Source organism: Wolffia australiana, chromosome 5 (genome assembly GCF_029677425.1).
Source record: "Wolffia australiana isolate 7733 chromosome 5, ASM2967742v1".
Lineage (NCBI taxonomy): Eukaryota > Viridiplantae > Streptophyta > Magnoliopsida > Alismatales > Araceae > Wolffia > Wolffia australiana.
Window position 1 is genome coordinate 18188272 of NC_135839.1, and position 15806 is coordinate 18204077.

Consider the following 15806-nt stretch of genomic DNA (forward strand, 5'->3'; position numbering starts at 1 on the left):
ACGTGACGAAATGGTCGTCACGGATGACCGCCGTGACGTTTATTTAATACATTTTAATAATGAATTTATTGACTGAAAATTATGAATATAATGAATTTTATAAATAAATTATTCACAGAAAAACTATGGATTGAAGTGACTTCTGTTCTAAGAAATTGTGATAATTAAATTATTGACGTAAATTTGTGAATATAATTAATTTCTTGATGTAAAAATTACAGATTTGGTGAGGTTTAAAAAAACAATTTGATAATTATTTTATTGAACATGGAATTATGAATATAATAATTAATTTCTTGATATAGAAATTAAGGATTTTATTGATTTTTGTATATACATTTTAGTAAAAAATTTGTTGACGGAAAATTGTGTATAAATAATTTAATAATTAATTTATTGACGGAAAATAAGGCTTTTATTGATTTTTGTAAATAAATTGTAATAAATAATTTGTTGACCAAAAATTGTGTATAAATAATTTAATAATAAAATTCTTGACGGAGAAATTGAGGATTTAGTGATGCATTTTAAATACAATTTAATAATTAGTTTACTGATTGAAAATTACGAATATAATTAATTTAATAATTATTGTCTCAATGGAAAATATAAGGATTTAGTGACGTTAGTTTAATTTCATTTTAAAAAGTAATATAATGACAGAAAATTATGAATATAATAAATGTAATAATATACTTTCTTCAAGGAAAAATTAAGGATTTAGTGACATTATTTTAATTTCATTTTAAATGTTTATTTACTGACAAAAAGTTATGAATATAATTAATGTAATAATTAACTTATTGACAGAAACTTTGAATCCTTAAAGTGGTATTCTCCTTACGCAAACTTTAAATATATATTTTTTCATTTTTCTCTTAAATTAAAACCCTACTCCAGCAATTTTCCTATTGACGTAATAGTGCCTTAAATGCACTCCAACAATTTTCTACTCCATAATAGTCCCTACTCCGACAGTTATTGTATGATCAACTAACTTACCATTTTTTCAGAAACTATTTGTAAGCTGCTCAACTTCAATCACATTTCGTACATAATAATATGTGAATAGATACATGTGCATAGACATATATGGTTTGAAATATTTATTGTTAAGTGATACACACGGTGAGAGTAGCTAATTTCCAAGTGCATAAAAGAATATGTTAAGCTGAGTACGCATTTCACTACTTGAAACTAGATAAAGTGACCTAAGAATCACGAACAACATTTATGTACGGCGTTTTTCGCAAAAGGTCTTTTACATGATTTGGACACACGTCGCATAGAATGTTTTGGCCCCTCCAATAGCATCCGCTTTGAAAGCCAAATATATAGAGATAAAACAATTCGAAGATCATGCACTCGACAACTGTATGCCTATGAGCACTCTTCTATAAGGCAGCAATAGTAAAGGGCAGCAGGGAACCTAAAAGTCGTATGAACATTTGAGTAAAAAAGTGAGAAAGTGTGAATATAAAGTTATACAACAGCAATAATTAAATAGGTCTGACTTGTAACAATGAAAACAAGGTGTTGGCCAAACCCGCTGGCAAGACATTCAAGAAGACACCACTATATTGATTTCACTCGCAGGTAAAATAAAAAAGTTTGATGATTCAGCATAATGCATTGACTCTTCGTATGTTTTCAAATACGTGTCGAAATGAGAAAAAACTCGGCACACTGACTTATTGAAATTTTTTTCGGTATTATCACATTCATCAACACATACCTAAAAGTCGTATGAAAATTGAGTAAAAGGAGAGAGAGCATGAATATAAAGTTATAAAACATCAGAAATTAAATAGGTCTGAATTGTGGCCCGTTATGGGTAGTGGAACCCAGATATTGAAACATTAACCGATACGAAGTCCTTGGAGGAGGTGTATTCACCGATACATGTAACGATTTCAATGCAGCCTGGACGATGATGTTCAGCACGTGGGCAGCTTGGAGCACTATTGTGCTCATATTCTCGCCATCATGTTTCCCCACTAGCTCGCGTATAGTAAGTACACGTTCGCATAGTTCCCGCCGGTTGTTCACCCAATGAACCATGATGCCAAGAAGACCACACAAATTCTCAGCGGTCCACGCATCCACCGTTAGTGAGACCTTGGGGACATTTGTCAATAACTCTACGAGCCTCCCTTCATGGCCCCATATACCTTACGTATCGTAGCCTTTATTGCCTTTGAACCTGGCAGGCCAACTGTCGTCTCCGCAGCATACTTATGCATAATCTTGAACCGCACATTGTCCGCGATGACCCATGGGGAGTTTGTGAGACAAACAAACTCCCCTATGATCTCCTTTGTCTTCTACATCGTCTTCATGACGGCACCACCCTGCACGTATGCCTAAGCTATTGTCTTTTGATCGAGATTAGTGCCCTTCAGCTTGTTGCATGCTCTGGCATGACTGAACTCCAAGTGCCCCCATAAAATGTTTGTAGACCCGTCTTTTCGCCGCTTCAACCTATTCCGCAGTGGGTCAACTTTTTGGTCGCGGCATAATAGGCACGCCCATATGCCTGACCCAACCTTCCTGAAATATCACAATATTTCAGCATACCCTTCGCGTTTGGAACATGATAGCCCTACCGCTGGTAGAGGGGTTTCTCGAACATCCTCCTTCGATGACTTTACAACCAAGTCAACGCACACGTCGCCAATTGGAGGTTCCATTGGCGAATGTGTTGTAGAGAATAGGTGAAAATGCACCGGTAGTCAAATTCAAAAGTTAACTCATTCAATGAATAAATCTCCATGGAATTAACAGCAAGATACTGTGAAATATGGAGGAATGAATTTAACTCGTTCAAAGAATAACTCATTCACTATAGATAATGATTAGTTACAGATCACAAAACAGACATCAGAAATATGAAGATACGTATGAAATTATTGCTTTCAAGCGTACCTCGTTTACGATGCACCCAAAGTTGGACCTTTCAACTTTCGTTCTACGAATGGCAACTCGAGCAAAAAATCAGAATTTTCGGTTTTTGAATGACCTCCCCTTCTTTGATGAGATTGATAGACAGATGAATACCTGGATTGGAGGAGCTATGTGGCCTGATAGACATGCAGCCAGATCAGTATATATGTAGATAGAAAAAAGAGACTGAATCACATAAAAGGGAAATGAAAAGATATAGGCAGCCATATAACGAAATTCAAAGAGAAGTGACAGAGATAGTAAGAGGGATATATTGAGATAAGGAGACGGAGAAATATATAGAGTAGAGATGGATGGAGGTGGGGAGATAGATAAATAGGGAGAGCAAAGAGAGATGGAGATAGGGAGGTAGAGAAATAGAGAGAGCAGAGATGGATGGAGGTAGGGAGATTGAGAGATAGAAATAGGGAGATAGAGAGAGTAAGAGCACAGAGTGATCAAGATAGGGAGATAGAGAGATAGAGAGATTAAAATTGGGAGATAGAGAAATAGAGAGAGAATGTAGGGATGGAGATAGGGAGACAGTGAGATAGAGAGCTTGAGATTGGGAGATACAGAGAGTGAGAGCAGAGATAACAAAATTCAAAGAGTAGTGATAGAGATAGTATAGTAGATATATTGAGATAAGGAGATAGAGAAATAGATAGAGTAGAGAGGGATGGAGGTGGGGAGATAGATAAATAGGGAGAGCAAAGAGGGATGGAGGTGGGGAGATAGATAAATAGGGAGAGCAAAGAGGGATGGAGATAGGGAGGTAGAGAAATAGAGAGAGCAGAGAGGGATGGAGATACGGAGATGGAGAGATAGAAATAGGGAGACAGAGAGAGTAAGAGCAGAGAGGGATGGAGATACGGAGATGGAGAGATAGAAATAGGGAGACAGAGAGAGTAAGAGCAGAGAGTGATCGAGATAGGGAGATACAGACAACAACTTCAAAACTAAAGCAAGTTGCATGCTTGAATGAACATAACAAGGAGTTAAATGAAATGCAGATTTGTTTTACAAAATTAAATTCTCAAAATTTATGGAGTTTGTGAAAGTTGATTCTGTTCAGATCAATCTAGTCTAAATAGCTCATCTAAGTAGGGCAGAGTTCAAAGTAATCTATCCCAAAGAAAGCAAGGGTCTAGATACATTTTCAAATGCCACGGCCAGGTTGTCTCGGACTATCAATAAAGGGATTTCCATCACCAAGCTCTGAAAGTATAGGTAAATCGGTGTAACTTCGTTCTCATTAGTACAAATAGATAATATAGCAAGCTGCCAAAAACCGTTCGGCATTCACCATTTAATGCTAGAGATAGAAATACCGACAAAGTCAGTAATATAATTCCTATTGATATTGTTGTAAACTTCGTTATCAACGGAGAAGACGACATATTGCTTGAAGGAGAAGCTCCTATTGGCAGAGGCGGTCCATGACCGACAGAAAATCAATGGAGAAGAAGGCACTCAAAGAAGAGCTTGACCTGGCAAGAGCGTTCGACCTGGCAACTGACAAGAGTGTTCGACCTGGCTCGAGGAAGCATTGGAGAAGAGCATTCAACTTCAACCCAACCACCGTTAGGCTAACGGGGAGTCCTTATTCCTTAGATAAGTTAGAAGTTAGAGACTTAGAATTTAGATACTATTTCCGTCACCAGTGACGGTGATGGTGATGCGATTGAACGATGATGGAGGGACGTGTGATGGATATGTGACGCGTGAACTGTTCGTCACGTCACAGTTCGTTGTCCATCCCGTCACGTCTGAGGCGTTCCCTAGTTCTGATATACAAATTATAGTACAATTTTGATAAATAATTTAAATACTTTTTTGGGCCAAAGCTAGACCGCAGACTGTGTAGTTAGTCTAATTTGGGCTAAAGCCAGTTTGAATTTGGGCTTAGTGGGCTTTTGACCCAGATCTTTTGGGGAGTACTGATAAATAAATTGTAGTATAATTCGATATCTGATATATAAATTCTAGTGTAATTTAAATATTTTTTATTAGTACGATACTCATAAATGTGTAATTAGTCTGAGTAGACTGCAGTATTCTTTTGGGCCAACGCAATGAGAACAAAGTATTTATAAAACTGTTCTTCCTCTTCCATTCAGGTTGGAAAATATATCTACAAATAAATAAATTGATACCCAGTACTGTCATCCGCCATCCTCTTTAACCGTTCTATATTCATCCCGATATCCAATATTGGGCTAATATTAGATGCCCCATACAGGTATGCAGACACTAGGGAGCGATGCAGCGGAGGAGATGGTAGCATCATCTTGAAAGGAGTCATCTCCATTATTTGACACAGACAAATGACTGAATGGGACTGATGATGGAACGCCGAAAAATTATGAAATGTGGACTAATGTTGAGTATGCATCAGCAGATGGCTGAACTGACGTTCACTCCGGTCATGTTTGGTCTCGTTCATTCCGTCACTCATCATCCATCATCCATCCATACCCACAAGGGAAGGTGAGCTGGATCGGCATCCATCGCCAAGGATACTAGTAGCTATAGTAATATACAAGTATATTGCACGGACGCGGACGGGACGGTAGTTTCATCCATGGATGAAATAATCGTCCCATCCCGGAGTTCGGACAATTGACAGGACTAAGAATCGTCTGCCAGTCCCCGTGCGGGACGATTGTTTAGTCTATGGACGAAATTACCGTCTGTCTGGGGCCTTGGACAGCGGACGGTACGGTTGCTGGGTCCTGCGAGAGACAGGTATCCGCCCGAGAACTCCAACTGATATTTGACACGTGCTGTGCCACATGTCAAATTGCGAGTGGCCTAATGCACTACTTCGTCCCTGACGTGGGAGGGAGAGGTTTTCTGACGGAACGGGATGTGGGCAAAAAAAATTTAGGGATGGGACGAACTCTGGACAGGATGATTCTGACAAACTTTTAAAAATTGGGACTTGGGACGGGATGATCTTCATACCGTCTCATCTTGGACAATCATGCATGTATACATCCACCTTTGTCTCGGGGATTGGATCACGGATGCTGGTTTTATCGTCATTTCACATATAAATTGTAGTATAATTTAAATATTTTTGGTATTATTTAACCCTCATCTTCTTGACTTCTTCCATCTCTGTCCATCACGGAAGGAGTGCCTGATCGGCACTCCTATATAGAGAGAAATCAAGAGAGAGACATCGTATATAGAGAGAAATAGAGAGAGGGAAAGAGGAGAGAGAGATGGAGCAGCCCGGCGGTTCAGGCGTGGTGCCCGAGTACAAGCTTATGCCATGCCGGTATCAGAGCGAGGATATACTCTTCTGCGTGGACGTTGATGTGGAAACGCAGGTAGAAATGAAGGCGTCAGGCCCCAAAGGCCAGCCTATCAATCGTCTCGACGCCATCAAGCATGCCATTATGCTCTTCGTCCACGCCAAGCTCTCCATCAACCCCTCTCATCGTTTTGCCTTTTCTATCTTGAATCGATCTTTTGCCTGGGTAAGAGCCCATCATCATCGATCCGTTTAGTCGGAATTGTCGGTTGAATTCAATTAAAGCGGATACCTAATTGATCAGATTAGGGCCTCTCGTATGGTCGATAGATGTTTTTTTATCCTAATTCGCTATTAAATGCTGCGTATCTGTTCTGTATTGTAATTATTTTGCGACCTTGCCGTCATGCCACGAACAAAGTGGCTAAAATTCGTCCCCCGCCACTAACTTGTTGTGTTCTGTGTTGAATTTTTCGCCATTAAGGAAAATTTATTCATCCCTCGAAAAAAATCTTAGTAATTTGTGGGTTCCCTGACGAAATATTGATGGATTCACAAGATAGTTTGCAAATTCACGAGCCTTGAATACTCCAGCACCATCTCAGAATTCGTCTTTACACCCTGATTTTTTGCTCCCTAACTCTGTATTTCTATTTCTAGATCCGGAAGGAGTTCAGCAGTGAAGCTGGCAGTGCGCGCGCTGCAGTTCAAATGATTAGAGCTTCGGATTCACCTAATGGAATTGCCGATCTGACGCAGCTTTTCAGAGTCGCCCACGCTGAAGCCATGAAATCTATCAGTCTAGGCCGTATCCTCAGAGTGGTGAGCAGAATTTCAATCTCCTCTCCTACATGAATTGGGTATTCATTTTTTTCAAAGGAATGAATTAGGCATTAATGGCCAGCGTATAATGCATCCAGAAGTTTTTCGAAGTCAGGAAAAGGAAAAAACCAAACTGTGAAAAGTTTTACAGAACCGGCGCTAGATATCTTCTCTTAAAAAGTCTGGAATCCTTTCATGAAATGGCGGCATCAGATTCTGACAAAAAAAAAAGTCATATCCAAAAGCTTATTTGGATTAAGATGTCAAGATTTGACTATGAGTATAGTCACATCTTATGGGTATGGATGTATGATAACTTCATGGGCTTTTTTTCCTTCTCCCAATCGGTTGGTCGGGTGAATTGGATGATGATGTTTTATGATATGTTTGCCCAGGCGGGTATTAGTAAAACAAGGCTTAGAACATCCAAGGAATTCTCTAGTATTCTAAATATGTTATGGTCCTTGGGTCGGAATAATTCTCAAACATGATTTAGGGTTTTGAAAAAGAACAGCTTAATGGTTCATTATGGTTGGACAATTCAAATGCTGGCCCTTTGCAAGTTGGCAGGCCAAAGCCCAATGGTATCTGAGTCACTTCTCCGCGTGAGGGAATTAAGTAACAGAGCCCGTGAGCCACTTCTGCATGTGCCTCATTTAATGGAACTGTGGGAGAAAAACGTAACGGAAACGGAGAGTTGAGCCACTTGTAGAATGTGGCTCACTTAAAAAATGTGAGCCAAAGCTCAAACGCAAAGGGCCAAAAGGCAGAGCAAAACCTGTGGTTACATTGAAAAAAAATCTCGAATTGAGTTATCCATGAACTCTGCTTAGGGGCTGGACGAGCCTTTCACCATGAACCTCCTAGGCTGCATAGGCGGCAGAAGGTCACAGTGCTCATCAATTGCTTTGCCACCTTCAATTTCATAGCTAAATTTGACTTCCTCTCCAATAAAAACAGTGATTTCAATGAATTTTCGTTTGGCATCCCAATATAATCTCCATCTTATTTAAAGCTCTTTTTATTAGTTTCCTTTTAATAATTTCATTTTCCTTTCAATAGTGTAGCCTTCACTAATAGAGAGTAGCGAAGAAACTCTGGGAAAGTTGACTATTCCCTCTTCCCTCGACGGCCATCTCTCTCTCTCTCTATTAACCAGATCCATTTATTTCAATTAAAACACGGACATCTTTCTAACTTTGACTGAATTTTCCATCCCCCCATTTCTTTGACTGAATTATCCGTCCTGGTCAATATTTGCAGGTCCTCTTTTACAGCAGGTCATCCACGCGGCCGCAGCACCAGTGGCCGCTGAGTCAGAAGCTGTTCACCCTTGACGTCATCTATCTCCACGACAAGCCCGGCCCGGACAACTGCCCCCAGAGCGTGTACGATGCGCTCGTTGACTCGCTGGAGCACGTTAGCGAGCACGAGGGCTACATCTTTGAGAGCGGCCAGGGTCTTGCCCGCATCTTCTTCAAGCACACTTGCCTTCTCCTTGCCCACCCCCACCAACGCTGCATCCAGGATGACCTCGTCATCCCCAAATCTCTTCCCAGGCCCCCAGATGACGCCCCCGTCGCCCGAACCGGTTAGTGTATCGACTGTTGTAATGCAGAGCACCATAACACTTTCAATTTTTTAAAATTATTATTCTAGTCCTATATCCGCTTGGAAGATAACCAACTCTTGGTGGGACTAACCTTCTGGGACAGAACAACATTAAGGTTAGTCATTTGTCACAGAGTCTGCAGTTTCATTCCGTTTCGGTCCCCGGGGCTGGACGGTATCACCTGCTCCAGACAAGAGGAAGGTGAGGCATGATGGCTTTAATTCAGTGTTTATTATCCAATTGCATTGTTGTCGTCTGTCCCAGAACCTCAAGTAGGAAGGATGAAGAAACACTGACCAGTGCGCTGAGTGTATATTATCCAATTGCATTAATTTCAGCACCTATTCCTTACAGAACGGATAAGACAATATCTGCAATTACAAGTTTGTTAGTAGGTACTATCTGACTATTAATTCGTGGACATTCTCGGGACTTTAATGGGTCAAAGAGGCAGTTGGCCCATTAAGACAATCAAGATCAGGACGACCGGCCAGCAAGAGGCGGAGCTCTGTCGGCCAATAAGCGTAAACGTCAACGCTCATTGACCCATCACTGGTATAATTAAGAACTCGGAAACTGCGTTGGAATTTGCCGAGCCCAAGTGCCAGAGAAGAGATGGGAAGCTGCTACTCTTCAGCGTCGGGGGGTGAAAGAGAAGGGGAGGAGAACGTCAGGTACGTGGTGGAAGAGGACGGACGGACGACGCCCAAGCAAGCGAGAAAGATGGCTTCTTTGTACTCTCTCCGCGGCAAGAAAGGTCCCAACCAGGACTCCGCCATCTTCCACCAGGTAGCTTATCAAGTCCTTCGTAAAAATTCTTGATGGGTTTTTGATTTTTTTTTTTTTTGTCGATTTTCTTGCAGGGATACGGGCCAGAAGGGGGGGTGTTCTGCGGGGTCTTCGACGGCCACGGCAGGAACGGGCACCGAGTTAGCGAGACGGTGCGCGACCGTCTGCCTTCTCTGGTCCTTAGCCGGAGGAGCTCTCTCACGGTGGAAGACGACGCTTCAGAAGAGAGCGAGAGCTCGAGCTCGGACGAGAGCTCCGTCTCTTCGCCGGAGTCGTTCGACGAGTGGAAAGAGGCCTGCGTGAGCGCGTTCAAGGCCATGGACAGAGAGCTCGCCAGCGACGCCGCGCTCGGCTGCCGTTGCAGCGGCGCCGCCGCAGTCACCGCCATCAAGCAAGTAAGTAATCATCAATCTTAGCGTTTCAATCTTAGCGTGGAGTTTATTAAAAAAACGAGTAATCTGGCAGGGAAAGGACTTGATAATCGCTAATCTGGGGGACTCGAGAGCGATTCTAGCGTCGTCGTCCGAGCAAGGAGACGGTCCCCTGGTCTGCCCTTTGACCACTGATCTGAAGCCGAGCCTTCCGCGTGAGTAAAGATAAAAGATGGTTTCTTTTATGTTAATTGCGGTGAAGTTAGGGTGTTTTTTGTGGGGATTTGCAGAGGAGGCGGAGAGGATCAAGAGGAGAAACGGCGTGATATATTCGGTGAGCGAGGATCCGGAGACGGCGCGGGTGTGGGCTCCGGAGGACGACTCGCCGGGGCTGGCCATGGCGAGAGCCTTCGGCGACCTGCAGCTGAAGAGATACGGCGTTATCTCGGTTCCCCAGGTCTCCTACCGCCGCCTCACCCCCCGCGATCAGTTCGTCGTCCTCGCCACCGACGGGGTATAATCTTCTTCTTCTTCTTCTTCTTCTTCTTCTCATGATGATCTCTGTTTCTATCTCTATCTCTATATCTATCTCAATCTCAAACTCTATCTCTATCTCAATCTCTTTCTCTATTTCTATCTCCATCTCTATCTCTGTATTTATATCTATCTTTATCTTTTTCTCTTTCTCTATCTGTGTCTCTGTCTATCTTTATCTCTATCTCTCTCTCTATCTCTATCTCTATCTCAATCTCTCTCTCTCTCTCTATCTCTATCTCTATCTCTTTCTCAATTTCAATCTCAATCTCAGACTCTATCTCTATCTCTATCTCAATCTCTCTCTCTCTCTATCTCTATCTCTATCTCTTTCTCAATTTCAATCTCAATCTCAGACTCTATCTCTATCTCTATCTCAATCTCTCTCTCTCTCTCTATCTCTATCTCAATCTTTCTCTCTTTCTCAATTTCAATCCCAATCTCAGACTTTATCTCTATCTCTGTCTCTGTCTCAATCTCAAACTCTATCTCTATCTCAATCTCAAACTCTATCTCTATCTCTATCTCAAACTCAATCTCAATCTCAAACTCTATCTCTATCTCTATCTCAATTTCAATCTCAATCTCAAACTTTATCTCTATGGCAATCTCTATTTCTTATCTCAACCTCCATCTCTATCTCTATCTCTATATCTGTCTGTATCTCTGTCTATATCTATCTCTATCTCTATCTCTAACTCTAGATGATGATGATGACGATGATGAAGGTATGGGATGTGCTGAGCAATGAGGAGGTGGCGGAGATGGTGTGGGCGGGGAAGAGGGAGGAGGCGGCGAAGACGGTGGCGGAGGCGGCGGCGCGGGCGTGGCGAGTCAAGTTCCCCGCCGCCAGGGCCGACGACTGCTCCGTCGTCTGTCTCTTCCTGCACGAACCGGACGAACCCGTTGACTTGCGGAGGAGCTGACCGTCAACGGTGATTTTTGGAGGAATCTTCTCATGGTTAGAGAGAGAGATACACAGAGATGTATAGCATTCTACGTAATAAATATGTGGGGCTGCATGAAAGATGTCGGACGCGTGGCGGCTCTAGCCGTACTAATGATGAGATTAATCGCGCGTCTTAGGCTCTTTCTCTCTCTTTATATATATATATCTCTCTCTCTCTTTGTCTCTCTAGGTCTCTCTCAGTCTCTCTATAGCTTGTCGCCATCTCTCTCTCTAGAGAGCACTAGTGTCTACCTACATATAGCTTGTCGCCATCTCTCTCTCTCTCTCTCTCTCGATCGAGCTGTAGTGTCTATCTCCATATAGCTAGTCGAAATTTCTTTCCCTCTCTCTCGGTCTTTCTCCACATAGCTTGTCGCCATCTCTCTCTCTACAGAGAGCGCTAGTGTCTATCTCCATATAGCTTGTCGCCATCTATCTCTCTCTCTCAATTGCAAGTCACCATCTCTCTCTTTAGAGCGCTAGTGCCCATCTCTATATTGCTTGACGCCATTTCTATCACTATTGCTAGTCGCCATCTCTCAATCGCTTGTCGCCATCTATCTCTCTCTCAATTGCACGTCACCATCTCTCTCTCTAGAGCGCTAGTGCCCATCTCTATATTGCTTGACGCCATCTCTATCACTAATGCTAGTCGCCATATCTCTCCCTCGGTCGCTAGTGTCTATCTCTATACAGCTAGTCGTCATATCTCTCTATAGGGAGCAATTGTCTATCTCTATCTCTTTAACGTTAGTCGCCATCTCTCTCTCGAGAGAGCTATTTTCTATCTCTATCTCTTTAATGCTAGTCGCCATCTCTCTCTCTGTGACGCGATGGTCACTATCTTTCTATCGTTGGTCGCCGTCTCTCTCTTTCTTGGTCTGGCTAATCTCTCTTGCGTGTTCGTCTCCATCTCTCTCTTGTCTCTATCTCTCTATCGTTAGGACTCGGTAAGCATCTCTCTCTCGCTAGTCTCTATGTTTCTTTGGAGGTCGCCATCTCTCTCTCTTCACCATTTAGATTCGATCTCTGTCGCTTTGTATATCGTCATCTCTCTCTCTAATCTCCCTAATCTCTAATCAGTATCTAACTCTTGTGCTGATGTGAATATGGATAAGGACTTCCTTGAAGCTTCCTTCCGTCTGCTACGATATTCAATATGGGCAAATACTACGAAAGAGCATGAACTTTCGTTTTTGTCAGCCGGGCAGCATGAACTTTCATGCTTGTTCAAAAAATAGCACGAACCAATAAGAAGACGCCAAGTGGCGTCTTCTTTTTTGTCAGCGACGGTCAACTGCTGACGTGGCTTCCACCGCGGCAGCCAGGTGGACTCCACGGTGGCATCCACGTCTCCGGCTGCCGCCGACGCCGCCCGTCTCCTTCCGCCGACGCCGCCGCCCGTCTCCGTCCACCGCCGCCCGTCTCCGTTCCCCACCGCCGCCCGTCTCCGTCCGCCGACGCCGCGCGTCTCCAGCCGCCGCCGCCGTGCGTCTCTGGCGCCAGCGCCGCCCTCTCCGGCCGCCGCCGCGCGCGTCTCCGGCGCCGCCTGGCCGCCCCTCTGACGCCCTGCTGCCGTCTTCAAACCGCGACGCCGCCAAGAAGAAGAAGAAGAGGAAGAAGAAGACGGGCGTGCCGGGCGGCCGGAAACGGGCGGTGTCGGCGGCCGGATACGGGCGGTGTCCGCGTTTGAAGATGGGCGGCGTCGGCGGCCGGAGAGGGGCGCGCTGCAGCCGAAAGGGGGCGCCGGGCGCCGGAGACGCGGCGCGCGGCGACCGGAGATGGGTGGCGTCGGCGGCCGGAGAGGGGCGGCGTCGGCGGCCGGAGACGAGCAGCGTCGGCGGATGGAGACGGGCGGCGGCGGGGGAGGGAGACGGGCGGCGGCGGCGACGGACAGAGACGGGCGGCGGCGTCGGCGGAAGGAGACGGGCGGCGTCGGCGGCGGCCGGAGACCTGGATGCCACGGTGGAGTCCACCTGGCTGCCACAGTGGAAGCCACGTCAGCAGTTGACCGTCACTGACAAAAAAGAAGACGCCACTTGGCGTCTTCTTATTGGTTCGTGCTATTTTTTGAACAATCATGAAAGTTCATGCTGCCCGGATGACAAAAACTAAAGTTCATGCTCTTTCATAGTATTTGCCCATATTGAATATCAATTAATGTACAACGGAAATTTCCGTACGGTATCCGCTATGGGATCCGTTATCCTTCATTCCTTCCTCTCTCTCTCTATTGCTACTTGTTAGTCGCCATCTCTCCCGAACTCTCGCTACTCTCTCTCTCTAGCAGTCTCGCTTATCTCTCTATAGTTAGTCTCGCTTATCTCTCTATCGGTAGTCGCCATCTCTCCCTCCCTCGCAGTCTCGCTAATCCTTCTTTCTCTCGCTCGCTATTCGCTAATCTCTCTCTCTCTCTCTCGCAGTCTAGCTAATCTCTCTCTCTCTCGGAGTCTAGCTAATCTCTCTCTGTCGAAGTCTCGATAATCTTTCTCTCTCTCTCTCGCAGTCTAGCTAATCTCTCTCTGTCGAAGTCTCGATAATCTTTCTCTCTCTCTCTCGCAGTCTAGCTAATCTCTCTCTGTCGAAGTCTCGATAATCTTTCTCTCTCTCTCTCGCAGTCTAGCTAATCTCTCTCTGTCGAAGTCTCGATAATCTTTCTCTCTCTCTCGCAGTCTAGCTAATCTCTCTCTGTCGAAGTCTCGATAATCTTTCTCTCTCTCTCTCGCAGTCTAGCTAATCTCTCTCTGTCGAAGTCTCGATAATCTTTCTCTCTCTCTCTGTCGAAGTCTCGATAATCTTTCTCTCTCTCTCTGTCGAAGTCTCGATAATCTTTCTCTCTCTCTGTCGAAGTCTCGATAATCTTTCTCTCTCTCTCTCTCGCAGTCTAGCTAATCTCTCTCTATCGCAGTCTCGCTACTCTATCTCTCTGCCTACCGCAGCCTCCAACTCTCCATAATCTCTCTCTCCATCGCAGTCTGGTTAAGCTATCTCTCTCTTTATCGCAGTCTCATTTTTCTCGCTATCGCTAGTCGCCATATATATTTCTCTCTCGCAGTCTGGCTAGTATATATCTCTCTCTCTACCGCAGTCTGGCAAATCTATTTCTCTCTCGGTCGCAGTCTCGCTAATCTCTCTATCGCTAGTTGCCATATATATCTCTCTCTCGCAGTCTGGCTAATCTATCTCTCTCTATCATAGTCTTGCTAATCCCTCTCTTTAGTCGCTATCTCTCATGGGAAGTCGCCATCTCTCCGTCGCTGTCTCTCTAATATCATTCTCTCTCTATCTTTATCGCCTGTCACCATCTCTCGCGCTCTCTATGTTAATGGCCAGTCACCATCTCTCTCTATCTTACGTTCTACGTCTACTCGATCTCTGTCTCCTCCCTCACCAGTACGGGCTCTCCGCATATCTCTACATGTCTCTCACTTTCGCTCTTCGATCTCCATTTATCTCTCTCTCTTCTGTCTCTGTCTCTTTCTATCCTTGCGTCGTCCTCATGAAAGGCTGACAGGACGGGTTCGGTGATGGTCTTGGGACGTGATTGATATGTATTTTTAAACATCGTTTACGTAGTCTATTACGTAATTATTAGATACCCAATACTAGATGAGGATCAGCATTGCATCGTGTACCCCAATTAGTATTTTATTGGGTTAATATCACGGTACAGCCCAAACCAGGTCTAAAGTCTGCGATCTAACCTTAGCTTTTTTTTGGTACAGTATATCCCAAACTCACTAAGTCGTCTGCGATATATCCTGGTGATAACGTGGAGTCCGTCGTGGCTGCCAGGTGGATCTCCGGCCAGATTTTGACCTGGCGGAACCCACCTGGCAGCCCCGCTGGATTCCACGTCATCACCGGGATATGTCGACCTGCCAAGAGTTTTTAGATAAGAGAGAGAGGGGCATTCTAGAGAGAGAGAGAGAGGCGGCCTAGAGAGAGAAAAGGAGAGAGAGGTTCTAGAGAGAGAAAGAGAGGTATTCTAGAGAGAGAGGCATTTTGTAGAGAGAGAAAGGGAGAGAGACCCGACTGAAGTTCGGCATAACGCCTCTCTCTCTCTAGAACACCTCTCTTTCTAGAGAGAGAGAGAGGTTGGGTCTCTCTAGAGCACCTCTTTCTCCCTTTCTCTCTCTAAAAAATGACTCTCTCTCTAGAACACCTCTCTTTCTAGAGAGAGAGAGAGAGGTCAGGTCTCTAGAGCGCCTCTCTCTCCCTTTCTCTCTCTACAAAATGCCTCTCTCTCTCTAGAACACCTCTCTTTCTCTCTCTAGAGCCTCTCTCTCCTTTTCTCTCTCTCTCTCTCTAGAATGCCCCTCTCTCTCTTATCGAAAAACCCTTGGCAGGTCGACATATCCCGGTGATGACATGGAATTCAGCGTGGCTGCCAGGTGGGTTCCGCCAGGTCAAAATCTGGCCGGAGATCCACCTGGCAGCCACGATGGACTCCACGTCATCACCATGATATATCGCAGATGACTTAGTGAGTTTGGGATATACCGTACCAAAAAAAAAGCTAAG

General features: G+C 44.4%; 2 protein-coding genes across 3 annotated transcripts; both read left to right on the forward strand.

Annotated features, from left to right (window-relative positions):
* The first annotated feature begins 6063 nt into the window (after window positions 1-6063).
* On the forward strand, window positions 6064-8916 carry LOC144703644 (uncharacterized). Of its 2 annotated transcripts, none has more exons than XM_078575869.1 (4): window positions 6064-6431; window positions 6866-7027; window positions 8291-8618; window positions 8773-8915. In XM_078575869.1, exons 1-4 carry the CDS (start codon window positions 6174-6176, stop codon window positions 8913-8915), a joined length of 891 nt encoding a protein of 296 aa, XP_078431995.1. In that variant the 5' UTR covers window positions 6064-6173. The 2 variants fall into 2 exon arrangements, with proteins under 2 accessions (XP_078431995.1, XP_078431996.1); XM_078575870.1 differs by having other exon boundaries at window positions 6065-6431; window positions 8743-8916.
* A 336-nt stretch (window positions 8917-9252) lies between these two features.
* Window positions 9253-11465, forward strand: LOC144703643 (putative protein phosphatase 2C 12). Its single transcript, XM_078575867.1, has 5 exons — window positions 9253-9428; window positions 9503-9823; window positions 9894-10014; window positions 10090-10313; window positions 11062-11465. Exons 1-5 carry the CDS (start codon window positions 9255-9257, stop codon window positions 11257-11259), a joined length of 1038 nt encoding a protein of 345 aa, XP_078431993.1. The 5' UTR covers window positions 9253-9254; the 3' UTR covers window positions 11260-11465.
* Window positions 11466-15806: the final 4341 nt, after the last annotated feature.